At 46.5% G+C, this 17,745-nt stretch overlaps 1 protein-coding gene across 1 annotated transcript in view; it reads right to left on the reverse strand.

The window, feature by feature from the left end:
- LOC121877973 overlaps positions 1-17,206 on the reverse strand; it is a 58,672-nt gene extending 41,466 nt beyond the window's left edge. The window contains exon 1 of the mRNA XM_042383964.1: positions 16,759-17,206. Coding sequence (XP_042239898.1) covers positions 16,759-17,176 — 418 coding nt within the window. The 5' untranslated portion in view covers positions 17,177-17,206. The remainder of the gene's footprint in view (positions 1-16,758) is intronic.
- Between the last annotated feature and the right edge of the window lie 539 nt (positions 17,207-17,745).

Below are 17,745 nucleotides of genomic sequence, written 5' to 3' on the forward strand. Positions count from 1 at the left end.
GTCCAACCTTGATAACACACCAGCAACCCTACGAGTGGAGTGCATAGGTTCAGTAAGAGGAGCAGGAAGGATAGAGTTGGAATCGTCTAAGGTGGAGTTAGAGGAGAATAAGGTGCCAAAGAGATTGGCATTATCAGGGGGAGAATTGGCTATAGAGTTATCAGATCGGGTGAAAGGAGGAAAAGAGGGAGTGCAGAAGTTATTACAGATGGTTTTGGTTAAGGACCAGAAGGATTTACTAGAAGAAGAGTTAGTCAGGACAGGTCTTTATTTTTATAAAATTCCGCTTGGCCCTAAGAAGAATAGCCTTACAACGATTCCTAGAAGTAATGAAAGAGGAGTGGGTAATAGGAGAAGGATATGTTTCATAACTTGATACGCCCTATCTCTCTCCCTACATGCAATAGAACAATAGCGATCAAACAATGATTGTAAAGTGAAAGTTATGGTAGAAGATGGGATAAATGCACTCATACCACCCTGTATCCCCAGCAATGCTGCCAGCACATACCGAGGCGTCCCGAGTGGAAAAGCAGCATTCATCCCAAAGAAAGTCGGAGAAGAATTCTAGCAAGGATTAACAGTTTGCCCTCAGATAGTGCCATAGTTGGCGTTTAGAGGGCGAAGGGGGTCGTGCCAAGTTTGATTTAATAAAAATAAGATTGTGATCAGAATACCCTAAGTGGGCAGAAACTGATTGTGAATAATGTGAGGGGATAGAGGTAAAACAAAGGTCAAGAATGTTAAGTTGATCATGTCGACCATGAACGCGTGTAGGGTGTTTAATTATTTGTTCCAGATCACTAAGTAAGGAAAAAGAGTGTCTCAGCTCCACCTGGGTCATCCCTTGCAGACCCAGGCCACTCTCTGTGATGTATATTGAAATCCCCTAGGTAGAGGACCTCGGTGTTGGGGTGTGTGGATTGCAACGACTCATGGCAACAAGTGAGATAGTTGGTAGAGTTGGGAGAACAGTATAGGAAACAAAGAAATATAGTCATAATTGGTAGAGATATTTTGGGCCAGATTACATCATAAAAAGAAGATTCAATATCCGTGAGTCGAGCTATAGATGTAATTGTACGTGTGTTGCAGTAGGCGCATACACTTCCCTTAGAACGGAAAGTGGTATTAAGGTTGTAGTTGGAGACTTGAAAAGGTTTGGGTGAAGCTGCATTGGTCAGCTGAAGTTCAGATAGTAGTAAGAGGTCGGGGGAAGACGTTAATAGATGGTGCTTCTCAGAAGGAAAATTGGATCTCAGGCCACGAATGTTGGAAAAATTAAGTGTGAAAAAAGCCAATCCTCCAGCAACCGCGGTGACGTCAGTTGAGGCCCCAGTAGTTAGATGATGATCAGGTCAGCCATGGGGTCCATAACCTTCCCGACCAGTGGGGCCAATCCGAGAAGGCCCTGCTTTAATATTATTGTCAATTGATAACATACCGAGAATAAAAGAGTAGAAAGAATAGAACAGGTCAAGAGTGAGAAAGGTTATATAAGTTGTGTTGTCAACAGTACGAGAAACAATTGAGACCATGGAATTGTGTGTAAATGAGGCAGAAAGTCAGATCACAACCTGGGACTTAGTCATAATTTTCGTGATGACATATAGCAGCAGGGTCTACCATTAGACAACATACTATGCTTCCAATATTTCCCCAGGCGGTAATTGGGAACAGTAATAATGAGACTATAATAAAATGTTACATAACAACGTCATGGCAGTTCATCTATAGCCTATAATTGAAAACCATTTTCTGAATTATCAAATTTCGTCCAGCCTGAGCGTGAAAAACACGCTCGTGTGAACACGTGCCTCCTGGAAAAATTCCCGAGCCTGAAATTTCCAGCGCAGGAAAAACAACCTCTGGTGAAGCTGGCCTAACACCATCAGGGGTGAAGCAACAGAATACACAAGGGGGAAGAGTAGTACTGACACACAGAGAGGAGGAAGACAAGTACTGACACACAAGGAGGAAACTAATACTGTCACACAGGGAGGACGACGACTAGTACTGACACACAGGGAAGAGGAAGACAAGTACTGACACACACAAGGAGGAGGAAGACAAGTACTGACACACAGAGGAGGAAGACAAGTACTGACACACAAGGAGGAAACTAATACTGTCACACAGGGAGGACGACGACTAGTACTGACACACAGGGAGGAGGAAGACCAGTACTGACACACAGGGAGGAGGAAGACAAGTACTGACACACAAGGAGGAAACTAATACTGTCACACAGGGAGGACGACGACTAGTACTGACACACAGGGAAGAGGAAGACAAGTACTGACACACAAGGAGGAGGAAGACAAGTACTGACACACAAGGAGGAAACTAATACTGTCACACAGGGAGGACGACGACTAGTACTGACACACAGGGAGGAGGAAGACCAGTACTGACACACAGGAGGAAGACCAGTACTGACACACAGAAGGAAAACTAATACTGTCACACGGGAGGACGACGACTAGTACTGACACACAGAGGAGGAAGACAAGTACTGACACACAAGAGGAAACTAATACTGTCACACAGGGAGGACGACGACTAGTACTGACACACAGGGAAGGAAGACAAGTACTGACACAAGGGAGGAAGACAAGTACTGAACACAGAGAGGAGGAAGACAAGTACTGACACACAAGGAGGAAACTAATACTGTCACACGGGAGGACGACGACTAGTACTGACACACAGGGAAGAGGAAGACAAGTACTGACACACAGGAGGAGGAAGACAAGTACTGACACACAGGGAGAGAGGAAGACCAGTACTGCACACAAGGAGGAAAACTAATACTGTCACAGGGAGGACGACGACTAGTACTGACACAGGGAAGGAGGAAGGCTAGTGACACACAGGAGGAGGAAGACTAGTACTGACACACAGGGAGGAGGAAGACAAGTATTGACACACAAGGAGGAAAACTAATACTGTCACACAGGGAGGACGACGACTAGTACTGACACACGAGGAGGAGGAAGACTAGTACTGACACACAGGAGGAGGAAGACAAGTACTGACACACAAGAAGAAAACTAATACTGTCCACAGGGAGGACGACGACTAGTACTGACACACAGGGAGGAGGAAGACCAGTACTGACACACAAGGAGGAAAACTAATACTGTCACACAGGGAGGACGACGACTAGTACTGACACAGGGAGGAGGAAGACTAGTACTGACACACAGGGAGGAGAGGAAGACAAGTACTGACACACAGGGAGAAGACAAGTGCACACACAAGGAGAACAATATACTGTCACACAGGAGGAGGACGACGACTAGTACTGACACACAGGGAGGAGAGACAAGTACTGACACACAGGGAGGACGACAGCTAGTACTGACACCAGGGGAAGAGGAAGAGTACTGACACACACAGAGGAGGAAGACAAGTACTGCACACAGGGAGAGAGACTAATACTGACACACAAGGAGAAACTAATACTGTCACACAGGAGGACGACGACTAGTACTGACACACAGGGAGGAGGGAGACCAGTACTGACACACAGGGAGGACGACGACTAGTACTGACAGGAAGAGAAGACAAGTACTGACCACACAAGACAGGAGGAAGACAAGTACTGACACACAGAGGGAGGAAGACAAGTACTGACACACAGGAGGAGAGACTAGTACTGACACACAGAGGAGGAAGACAAGTACTGACACACAGAGGGAAGACAAGTACTGACACACAGAGGAGGGAGAGAAGAATCTGACACACAAGGAGGAAACTAATACTGTCACACAGGAGGACGACGACTAGTACTGACACACAGGGAGGAGGAAGACCAGTACTGACACACAGGAGGAGGAAGACAAGTACTGACACACAGAGGAGAAGACAAGTACTGACACACAAGGAGGAAATAATACTGTCACACAGGGAGGACGACGACTAGTACTGACACACAGGAAGGAGAAGACAAGTACTGACACACAAGGAGGAGGAGAGCAAGTACAGCACACAGGAGGAGAGACAAGTACTGACACACAAGGAGGAAACTAATACTGTCACACAGGGAGGACGACGACTAGTACTGACACACAGGGAGGAGGAAGACCAGTACTGACACACAAGGAGGAAAACTAATACTGTCACACAGGAGGACGACGACTAGTACTGACACACAGGGGAGAAGACAAGTACTGACACAAAGGAGGAGGAAGACAAGTACTGACACACAGAGAGGAGGAAGACAAGTACTGACACACAAGGAGGAAACTAATACTGTCACACAGGAGGACGACGACTAGTACTGCCACAGGGAAGAGACCAGTACTGACACACAAGGAGGAAAACTAATACTGTCACACAGGGAGGACGACCTAGTACTGACACACAGGAGGAGGAAGACTAGTACTGACACACAGGGAGGAGAGACTAGTACTGACACACAGGAGGGAGGAGGAAGACAAGTATTGACACAAGGGAGAAACTAATACTGTCACACAGGGAGGACGACGACTAGTACTGACACACAGGGAGGAGGAAGACTAGTACTGACACACAGGGAGGAGGAAGACAAGTGACACACAAGAAACTAATACTGTCACACAGGGAGGACGACGACTAGTACTGACACACAGGAGGAGGAAGACCAGTACTGACACACAAGGAGAAAATAATACTGTCACACAGGAGGGACGACGACTAGTACTGACACACAGGAGGAGGAAGACTAGTACTGACACAGGAGGAAGACAAGTACTGACACACGGGGAGAAAAAACTAATACTGTCACACAGGGAGGACGACGACTAGTACTGACACACAGGGAGGAGGAAGACAAGTACTGACACACAAGGAGGAAACTAATACTGTCACACAGGGAGGACGACGACTAGTACTGACACACAGGGAAGAGGAAGACAAGTACTGACACACAAGGAGGAGGAAGACAAGTACTGACACACAGAGAGGAGGCAAGTACTGACACACAAGGGAGGAAACTAATACTGTCACACAGGAGGACGACGACTAGTACTGACACACGGGAGGAGGAAGACAAGTACTGACACACAAGGAGGAAAACTAACACTGTCACACGGGAGGACGACGACTAGTACTGACACAGGGAGGAGGAAGACTAGTACAGACACACAGGAGGAGGAAGACAAGTACTGACACACAGAGAGGAGGAAGACAAGTACTGACACAAGGGAGGAAACTAATACTGTCACACAGGAGGACGACGACTAGTACTGACACAGGGAAGGAAGACCAGTACTGACACACAGGAGGAGGAAGACAAGTACTGAAACACAAGGAGGAAAAACTAATACTGTCACAGGAGGGACGACGACTAGTACTGACACACAGGGAGGAGGAAGACCAGTACTGACACACAGGGAGAAAAACTAATACTGTCACACAGGGAGGACGACGACTAGTACTGACACACGGGAGGAGGAAGACTAGTACTGACACACAGGAGGAGGAAGACAAGTACTGACACACAAGGAGGAAAACTAATACTGTCACATAGGGAGGACGACGACTAGTACTGACCACGGGAGGCGGAAGACTAGTACTGACACACAGGGAGGAGGAAGACAAGTACTGACACACAAGGAGGAAAAATAAATACTGTCACACAGGGAGGACGACGACTAGTACTGACACACAGGGAGGACGACGACTAGTACTGACACACAGGGAGGAGGAAGACCAGTACTGACACACAAGGAGAAAACAAATACTGTCACACAGGGAGGACGACGACTAGTACTGACACACAGGGAAGAGAAGACCAGTACTGACCAAGGAGGAAAACTATGCACACAGGGAGGACGACGTAGTACTGACCACAGGAAGAGACAAGTACTGACACACAAGGAGGGAGACATGCCTGACACACAGGGAGGAGGAAGACAAGTAAACACAAGGAGGAAACTAATACGTCACACAGGGAGGACGCGACTAGTACTGACACACAGGGAGGAGGAAGACCAGTACTGACACACAAGGAGGAAAACTAATACTGTCACACAGGGAGACGACGACTAGTACTGACCGGAGGAGGAAGACTAGTCACACAGGGAGGAGAAGACAAGTACTGACACACAAGGAGGAAAACTAATACTGTCACACAGGGAGGACGACGACTAGTACTGACACACAGGGAGGAGGAAGACCAGTACTGACACACAAGGAGGAGGAAGACAAGTACTGACACACAAGGAGGAAAACTAATACTGTCACACGGGAGGACGACGACTAGTACTGACACACAGGGAGGAGGAAGACCAGTACTGACACACAAGGAGAACTAATACTGTCACACAGGAGGACGACGACTAGTACTGACACACAGGGAGGAAGACCAGTACTGACACAAGGAGAGAAAACTAATACTGTCACACAGGGGACAGCTAGTACTGACACACAGGAGGAGGAAGACCAGTACTGACACACAGGGAGGAGGAAGACAAGTACTGCACACAAAAGAAACAATACTGTCACACAGGGAGGACGACGACTAGTATGACACACAGGGAGGAGGAAGACTAGTACTGACACACAGGAGGAGGAGAGACAAGTACTGACACACAAGGAGGAAAACTAATACTGTCACACAGGGAGGACGACGACTAGTACTGACACACAGAGGAAGAGGAAGACAAGTATGACACACAAGGAGGAGGAAGACAAGTACTGACACACAAGGGAGGAAAACTAATACTGTCACACAGGAGGACGATGACTAGTACTGACACACAGGAGGAGGAAGACTAGTACTGACACACAGGGAGGAGGAGAAGTACTGACACACAAGGAGGAAAACTAATACTGTCACACAGGAGGACGATGACTAGTACTGACACACAGGGAAGAGGAAGACAAGTACTGACACACAGGGAGGAGGAAGACAAGTACTGACACACAAGGAGGAAAACTAATACTGTCACAAAGGGAGGACGATGACTAGTACTGACACACAGGAGGGAGGAAGACTAGTACTGATGGAAAACTAGTACTGTCATAACAGGGAGGACGACGACTAGTACTGACACACAGGAGGAGGAAGACCAGTACTGACACACAGGAGGAGGAAGACCAGTACTGACACACAGGAGGAAGACCAGTACTGACACACAGGGAGGAGGAAGACTAGTACTGATGGGAAAACTAGTACTGTCATAACAGGGAGGACGACGACTAGTACTGAACACAGGGGGGAGGAAGACCAGTACTGACACACAGGGAGGGGGAAGACAAGTACTGACACACAGGAGAAAACTAATACTGTCACACAGGAGGACGATGACTAGTACTGACACACAGGGAGGAGGAAGACTAGTACTGATAGGAAAACTAGTACTGTCATAACAGGGAGGACGACGACTAGTACTGACACAGGGAGGAGGAAGACCAGTATTGACACACAGGGAGGACGAAGACTAGTACTGACACACAGGAGGAGGAAGACAAGTACTGACACACAAGGAGGAAAAACTAATACTGTCACACAGGAGGACAGTACTGACACACAGGAGGAGGAAGACTAGTACTGATAGGAAAACTAGTACTGTCATAACAGAGGACGACGACTAGTACTGACACACAGGGAGGAGGAAGACCAGTACTGACACAGGAGGAGGAAGACCAGTATTGACACACAGGAGGAGGAAGACCAGTACTGACACACAGGGAGGAAGACCAGTACTGACACACAGGAGGAGGAAGACTAGTACTGACACACAGGGAGGAGGAAGACTAGTACTGCAGGGAGGAAGAGTAGTACTGACACACAGGGAGGAAGAATAGTACTGACACACAGGGAGGAGGACGACGACTAGTACTGACACACAGGAAGAAGCAAGACTAGTACTGACAACAGGGAGGAGGAAGACAAGTACTGACACACAGGGAGGATGGCATGACACACAGGGGGAGGAGACTAGTACTGACACACAGGGGGGGACTAGTACTGACACACAGGAGGAGGACTAGTATGACACACAGGAGGAGGGTGACTAGTACTGACACACAGGAGGAGGACTAGTACTGACACACAGGGGGAGGGAGACTAGTACTGACACACAGGGGGAGGACTAATACTGACACAGGAGGAGGACTAGTACACACAGAGGGAGGAGGGTGACTACTGACACAGGGAGGGGTGACTAGTACTGACACACAAGGAGGAGGGGTGACTAGTACTGACACACAGGAGGAGGGTGACTAGTACTGACACACAGGAGGAGGGACTAGTACTGACACACAGGGAGGAGGACTAGTACTGACACACAGGGGAGGAGACTAGTACTGACACACAGGGGGGAGGACTAGTACTGACACACAGGAGGACTAGTACTGACACAGGGAGGGTGACTAGTACTGACACACAGGGAGGAGGGTGACTAGTACTGACACACAGGAGGAGGGTGACTAGTACTGACACACAGGGAGGAGGGACTAGTACTGACACACAGGGAGGAGGAAGACTAGTACTGACACACAGGAGGACTAGTACTGACACACAGGGAGGACTAGGACTGACACACAGGGAGGAGGGTGACTAGTACTGACACACAGGAGGGAGGACTAGTACTGACACACAGGAGGAGGGGTGACTAGTACTGACACACAGGAGGAGGGTGACTAGTACTGACACATAGGAGGAGGACTAGTACTGACACAGAGAGGAGGGTGTACTAGTACTGACACACAGGGGGAGGGTGACTAGTACTGACACACAGGGGAGGAGGGAGAATAGTACACACAGGGAGGAGGGAGACTACTGACACAGAGGGAGGAGGAGACTAATACTGACACACAGAGGGAGGACTAGTACTGATACACAGGAGGAGGGAGAAATACACACAGGAGGAGGAAGACTAATACTGACACACAGGAGGAGGAGACTAATACTGACACACAGAGGACTAGTACTGACACACAGGGAGGGAGACTAGCCGACCACACAGGGAGGGAGACTAGTACTGACACACAGGAGGAGGGAGAATAGTCACACAGGAGGGAGGGAGACTTGTACTGACACACAGGGAGGAGGGAGACTAGTCACACGGGGAGGAGGGAAAATAGTACACACAGGAGGAGGGAGACTAGTACACGGGGAGGAGGGAAAATAGTACAGGAGGAGGGAGACTTGTGCTGACACACGAGGAGGAGGGAGAATAGTACACACAGGGAGGAGGGAGACTAATACTGACACACACAGGAAGGAGGAGACTAGTACTGACACACAGGGAGGAGGAAGACTAGTACTGACACAGGGAGGAGGGAGACTAGTACTGACACACAGGGAGGAGGAGACTAGTACTGACACACAGGGAGGGAGGGAGACTAGTACTGACACACAGGGGAGGGACTAGTACTGACACACAGGAGGAGGGAGACTTGTACTGACACACAGGGAGGAGGACTAATGCCAGCGGAGGGAGACTAGTACTGCACAGGGAGGAGAGGACTAGTACTGACACACAGGGGGGAGGGATAGTACTGACACACAGGAGGGGGCTTGCAGCACACAGGGGAGGAGGGAGACTTGTGCACACAGGAGGAGGGACTAGTACTGACACACAGGAGGGGAGACTAGTACTGACACACAGGGAGGAGGGAGACTAGTACTGACACGAGGGAGGAGACTAGTACTGACACACAGGGAGGGGGAGACTAGTACTGACACACAGGAGGAGGGAGACTAGTACTGACACACAGGGAGGAGGAGACTAGTACTGACACACAGAGGAGGGAGACTAGTACCACACAGGGAGGAGGGAGACTAGTACTGACACACAGGGTGGGGAAAACAAGGGGGTGGCCACACACTCAGCTGCCTCTCCCTGTTGCCATTATCCTAGAAAACTAATACAAATTCCCCTGCTGGCGTCGTGGCAAAAAATAGTGTTGGCAGAGGCAGTGCACGTGTTGCCTAGTGGGGGTGATATACTCAATATAGCACGTGCTCCACCCCAACCTCTCCCCTTCACCCCCTTCTTCCTCACACTCTCACTTTACACCCACACCACCACCCTCGAATTTCACCTTATTTCCCCTCACATATCCCAGCAACTCTCTCTCTCTCTCTCTCTCCTAGCCACACTTATATTACTTCCCTTACTTACCCAACCCATTCTACGTAACGCACATGACAATACATTTTCCCCCATTCACTGTCTCCCTCTCCTAAACCCACACTACCCCTAAACCCACACCACCCTCACCTCCCTCCCTACACCACCCCGACTCTCCCAACACAGTGCCTCTTACCGATACTTATATAGTGTTGTATGTGGGCCTTGTCAGAGCCGCCCCAATTTCATAGTTCTCCCGGGAGAGAGCTGAGTCCTGTCAACTCTTTGATCTGTCTGGCTCATCTGATGGCGACACGTGAGCGGTGTGCATTCACTTTTACCAGGTGGCGTGAGAACGTAGTCATGCCACCTGACGCTGAGGGATAACAAAATGGGATTGCTTGTTGGTTATAGCGGGAGTTGATGCTTTTTACCCGTAAACACGTCGTCTTCTCATATCACCCCCATTTATTTATATTTTTGCTGATCTTGCATGTTGCTATATGAGGTAGTAGCCAAGGCGCAATAACACAGTGTGAGTTCATAAGGTTGGCTTCTTGCTTTATGATTTAACAAGTGAATCTCTCTAATTTTGTTGCTGCGTGTTGCTACACACACACACACACACACACACACACACACACACACACACACACACACTTCATCATATCAGGGGAAAATTATGGTTATTATGATTATAGCGGTAGGAAAAGATATAAACTATTGACTTACAGATTGTAGCGTGTTTCACCTTCTGAAGTACCCAACACACATATCGCCATTTTTTTTCAACTTTAATTAAATATCTGAAACCGCTGGCAAGGTCTAAAACAAAACAACGATTTGAGAAGCAGAAAAAAAAAACGAAATGGAACAGTATATAAAAACTACACGTCCAACAAATCAAGTTTTCCTTGTCAAGTCATTTTAATGGGGATAAAAATATAGTGCCATCTGAAGGAGGAAAAAAAAGAGAGCTGAGAACAACATCCCAACACAAACGTAACATGTGTTGTGACATTCGAGACGGTAGACTATTAGTATTAAAATAAAAATAAAATAAAAATAATAATAATAATAATAATAATAATAATAATAATAATAATAAAATTCAATCAACCAATCAATCAATCAATCAATCAATCAATCAATCAATAATAATAATAATAATAATAATAATAATAATAATAATGAATAAATAATAATAATAATAATAATAATAATAATAATAATAATAATAATAATTATAATTAATTAATAATAATAATAATAATAATAATAATAATAATAATAATAATAATCAATCAATCAATCAATCAATCATAATAATAATAATAATAATAATAATAATAATAATAATTATAATTAATAATAAATAATAATAATAATAATAATAATAATAATAATAATAATAATAATCACTTCTTTGTGTTCCTGCTCCCTCTGACGCACCATCCTTATATTCTCAAAGATTTATGAGAGTCTGGTCAGCCAATTCTGTGAGGAGGACAGTGGTTGGTACATCCCCAGATGTAAAGAAGCCTAGTAATAACACTTTTGTGTGACAGTAAATTATGGAAACTCGTAAAAAACATCTTGGCATGTGCTTTTCTTCTCTTCCAAAGGATGAAGATAAGTAAAAGAACATGAGTTGCTTTCCTGATGAGTGCTCGACACATTAAAAGCCCATATTTACGAGTAGTAATTTGGGAGTCCGGGTGTTACGGCCGTCATTGTCGACACGTTGCGGCAAATATAACAGTCCTACAGGTTTAAGTGCTCGCATATAATCAGGTGTCTGGTGCAAAACTAAGAAGTCTTCCAACACAAATCTGTTGGAAGGGTCAAAGAGGAAACCTATCAATGAGTAAACTAAGGTAAGGCGACCCAAGGGATGCTCCCACCCACCGGGGAGCAGCACATTACCGACCTCTCATAACCTTGAAACTCTGATATTACAGTATTAACATAATCTATATTCCCTTCTCACTGACTTCCTCCTCTCCTTCAAGAGCTCCCACTCACCATCACCAGACAGTTCACCTCCTTCAACAGAGACTAACTCCTACTCACCCTCACAACGGAGGAGGGTGGAACCAAAATAAAACAGCAGAACTAGTGTGTTGACGCGATTACCAAGATAAAAATACCTTCCGGAGGCGTCTTTTTTTGTTGTTGTGTCGTTTGATTTACGGCTCACTCCTCACCACCCCTCCTTACCTATCTACCCATAACCGCGTAACCTCTCCCTCCTCACCCCTTTCTCTGTAACCAGCCGGTTCACACCCCTCCCTTCCCCCTGTATTCCTCCATCCCCATCGCATCTCCTTCCTCCCTTCCCTGTTTCTTCGTTCCTAATGCAGCATCCCTCACACCCTATCCCTCTTTTCTGTTCCTCCCTCACACAATGTTCACGTCAACCTTATCATCTACCCACACCAGAACCCAGCAATGAGACAAACGTGACATCAACAGACACGATAAAACGACATCAAATACACAGCTTAGGAGGAGTTAAGGATAAGGCACAGAGGAAATTAAAATAACGTTGGTGTCATGCGGCAGAAATAGGCCAAAAGAGATGATGATGATGATAGTGCGAATAAGTGCCATAAGAGGTGAAGAAGCAGGAAGGAAGAATGGAAGAACTCCTTTGGCTTAAACTTGCATATATTAAGACGGGCAAAGATAACACGTACTTATGAGAGAAGAAGTGAGATTACGCTAAATTCACAGACTATTGTATGTCCACTCAACACCACCAACACCCACACGTACACTCAACACCACTAACACCCACACATACACTCAACACCACTAACACCCACACAAACACTCAACACCACTAACACCCCAACACACCTAACACCTACACTCAACACCACTAACACCCACACACACATACACTCAACCACTAACACCCACACATACCTCAACACCACTAACACCCACATACCTCCAACACCACTAACACCCACACACATACACTCAACACCACTAACACCCATACACTCAACACACTAACACCCACAAACCTCAACACCACTAACACACACCTCAACACCACTAACACCTACACTCAACACCACTAACACCCACACATACACTCAACACCACTAACACCTCACTCAACACCACTAACACCCACACATACACTCAACACCACTAACACCTACACTCAACACCACTAACACCCACACACTCCAACACCACTAACACCCACATACCTCAACACCACTAACACCCACATACATTCACCCACCAACACTCAACACCACTAACACCCACATACATTCACACTAACCCCCATACCTCCAACACCACTAACACCCACATACATTCAACACCACTAACACCCCACATACACTCAACACCCTAACCCACACACATAACCCCCTAACACACACCTACCTCAACACCACTAACACCACTCCAACACCACTAACACCCACATGCTCAACACCACTAACACCCACATACACTCCAACACCTAACACCCACACATACACTCAACACCATAACACCACACATACACTCAACACCACTAAACCCACATACCCACTCCAACACACTAACACCCACACATACACTCAACACCACTAACACCCACACATACACTCAACACCACTAACACCCACACACCACTTGCTCAACAGCACCACCACTAACACACACCTACATCACCTGAGAACATCCAGGGATCAGCGGCCAGGGGGACACGGTCAAGCTTTTCTTCTCGTCACTCACCTGAAAGGAAGAGAACATAATTCAGTTAAAAATATTAAAACATCACATATATATATATATATATATATATATATATATATATATATATATATATATTACAGTGGAATTGAAAAAAAAGTATAATGGGGGAGCAGTACAACATGGGTTGTACAGTAATAAGGTTGAACAAGAGGACAGAGCTGTCAGGATTATGTCTAGTTGGCAATTATGTTTACTAACAATAATACTTATTTATTTACATGATAATTTCCGATAAAACGGTTTGATGGTACAATAAAAGTAGGTACTGTAAATATAGTAAGTGTTACAAGAAACATTAATACTTCGACAATAGATATTTTTAAGAGATGATTTAAAGGAAAGAAGCGTCGTCTTTGTCGGATGTGTGGGGTAAAAGTTGTTCCACACCTTACCATGATATTTTATGGAGGTCTGGGACTGGAAGGCATGGGGGGTTGGTCTTAGTAGCTCTGGGCCTTAAGTTGTATCTCTGATTATTCGGAACTGGAAATAATTATTGTCAAGCAAGTGTGATGGTTATGAGGTTTGCTAAACCAGAGTGTTAATATCTTCGAATTTTAAACATTTCAAAATAGAATAATTTTCGTTTGTGTGGATTTGTTTGTTTTCAAGTGGGTCATTGTCATCTGTCTCTTTTGTGCAGTAACCAGAGATTTTGTTTTTGAAGAGCCAGAGGCCCCCTCAGTGTGACAGTGTATCAGGTGTTGGTAAACAAGATCATGATAGATTTCTTTCATTGCTGTGAGAGTGAGTGACTGTCGAGTGTGATACATGATGCCGCACTGTTTATTGATTTTACTGTGAATGGCTTGTATGTGGTTTCTCCAGTTAAGTTTCTCATCAACAATAACTCCGAGGAGTTTAGTATTTTGTTCGCGTTTGAGGACTATATTACCAAGGTACAGTATTATAGAGATTGGCTTTGAAACGCACGAGGGTGTTCGTATGTTACTGCAGATTGTAAGGTGTATTTGGCACGATAGAATGAAGTTACCTCATCACACATCAACGAAATAATCAAGGAGATACAACATTTCTCCCTGAATACAACTAAGTGCACTCTTCACAATCTTGTAGTTGCTGCCTGATGTACCATACTGCCCTTAGCAAGTATGAATAATGTGTGGAGTAACACTGTAGCCGAAGATGAGGCGGAGAAATGCATAGTTGTATTATTTCTCACTGGTGTATGATTCAAGCTGTAGGCCACGTTCTATTATGATCCTGAACGTGGTTGTGGCTCATAGCAGTTACTTTCACACGGAGCTAGACGTAACTTATAAGACTTCTACATTACAAAGCTGAACGTAACTGGCAGGTATAAAAATCTCATCATGGAACTGAACTATACTAGGTAGCTGATCGTGATTAGGTACTGCCTTTTGCTGGTGGAGATAATCCACAGTACAAGCATTAATGGATGGTGGAGAGCCGCCGGAGGTGGCAGTGGAGTCCTTGTTACAAGATGGTGGTGGCAGTCAGTAACAGTGGATCCAGAGAGGCGCCGACAGGGAAAGGACCAGGCTACTGCTAGAGACATGTTTCTTCAATGACTGAATCACCAAGCTGTGCTGGTGATGATGGCTTGCTTGCCTGCCGGCAGTAATCAGTAGACCCAAACTTCTTAGTTGTAGAGACTATAGCCAACGAAGATGTGGGGGTAGGAGGAAGCCTGATATTAACGCCAGGTATAAGCAGGCCAGACCAGCACCTGAAGTGAGGTACCAGTAGGACTCGTTAGTAGGCTGCAGCAAGTCACTCGGGCACTGGGTCGCAGGCGGCTTCTCTTCTTCCCCACCATCAATTGTCCCACTCCCCTCCCTCTACTACTCACCACCATCACAACAATACGCTCTGGGCCTTAAAGACTTATTGATTCTGACGGGTAAGTGTCCATCATTACATCATCTTCCCAACACCGTACAACCAGCCACCCACTCGCACTATTACCCATCACCACAACACTACCCGTATTGTCAACAAAACACTGTTTCTGTTTGCCTGTGTCCATTAATAAGATGTTGAGGACACTTCTGCAATTAATGACGCTGTTACACTGGATAACACTGAGTTACACTGGGTCACACTGAGTATGTACGAGACGCCATTTTGACTCTTTGTTACGTTTGTTCACACTGATAATAACACTGAGAACGAGTAGGGTCATACTCGGGAGTTACAGGACGCCTTCCTTCCAAACACTGGTGCCAGGGTGGAGAATCTTGGGGCACTGACGGTGACTCTGCTCCTCACCTTAGAAGGGCTACACTTGCTGAATGCTGTTAAGGGTCGGTAAGACAGTCGTACCTGGTGAGTGGTACAACAGAGTCGTATCTAGTATTGTGGTATAGTAGTCATACCTTATACTGTGGTACAGCAGAGTCATACTTGGTATTGTGGCACAGTAGAGTTGTACCTGATGTTGTGGTAAAGTAGTGGCACCTGGTGTTGTGGTAAAGTAGTGGCACCTGGTGTTGTGGTACAGTAAAGTCCTACCTGATGTTATGGCAAAGTAGTCGTACCTGGTGTTGTGGTTAAGTAGTCGAACCTGGTGTTGTTGTAAAGTAGTCGCACCTGATGTTGTGGTAAAGTAGTCGTACCTGGTGTTGTGGTACAGTAGAGTCGTACCTGGTGTTGTGGTACAGTAATACCTGATGTTGTGGTAAAGTTGTCGTACCTGGTGTTGTGGTAAAGTAGTCGTAACTTGGAGTTGTGGCATAAAAGGTGGATGGGGGTAAAGTCGGTGTGTGATGTAGCAGGGAACACTAAGAGGGTTCGTACCTGCTAGTGTGGTGTAGCAGAGAACCCTAGTGTGGTGCAGCAGAAGGCACTAGGGGTAGCACTTCGCGTTGTGGTGTAGGAGGCACTAGGAGACGATACCTGGTGTTGTGGTGCAACAGGAGGCACTAGGGGGTCGTACCTGGTGTTGTGGTGGCGTTGCAGGAGGGAAGGGAGGGAGTGCCAGGGTCCATGGTTGGTGGTGTAGGCAGGCGTGGTGCCTCCTGGGTGAGGCAGGCCCGGCACTGACTCCCTCCTGCTGGTGGCACTGAGTCCCTCCTCCCACAGGCGGCACTGGCGGAGGTGGGTGGGCCTCGGCACTGCCACCACCAATCAATGAGCGTTGCCATGCCGACCACCTCAGGAATGTCCAGTCGCGCCGCCTCCAGTGCACAACAGGTTAACAGTGCATGAAGCCAGTACACAACAGCTTCATAGAGCCAGAAGCCAGTACACAACAGGTCCATAGATCCAGAAGCCAGTACACAACAGGTCCATAGATCCAGAAGCCAGTACACAACAGGTCCATAGAACCAGAAGCCAGTACACAACAGGTCCATAGATCCAGAAGCCAGTACACAACAGGTCCATAGAGCCAAAACAAGTGCACAACAGGTCCATAGATCCAGAAGCCAGTACACAACAGGTCCATAGAGCCAAGCTAGTACACAACAGGTCCATAGAGCCAGAAGCCAGTACACAACAGGTCCATAGGAACCAAGCCAGTACACAACAGGTCCATAGAGCCAAAAGCCAGTACACAACAGGTCCATAGAACCAGAAGCAAGTACACAACAGGTCCATAGAACCAGAAGAAGTACACAACAGGTCCATAGAGCCAGAAGCCAGTACACAACAGGTCCATAGAGCTGAAGCAAGTACAACAGGTCCATAGAGCCAGAAGCAAGTACACAACAGGTCCAGAACCGAAGCAAGTACACAACACCATAGAGCCAGAAGCCAGTACACAACAGGTCCATAGAACCTGAAGCAAGTACACAACAGGTCCATAGAGCCAGAAGCAAGTACACAACAGGTCCATAGAACCTGAAGCAAGCCACAACAGGTCCATAGAGGCCAACCAGTACACAACAGGTCCATAGAACCAGAAGCAAGTACACAACAGGTC

This window comes from Homarus americanus, unplaced genomic scaffold (genome assembly GCF_018991925.1).
Source record: "Homarus americanus isolate GMGI-L3 unplaced genomic scaffold, GMGI_Hamer_2.0 scaffold51859, whole genome shotgun sequence".
In the NCBI taxonomy this organism is placed as follows: domain Eukaryota; kingdom Metazoa; phylum Arthropoda; class Malacostraca; order Decapoda; family Nephropidae; genus Homarus; species Homarus americanus.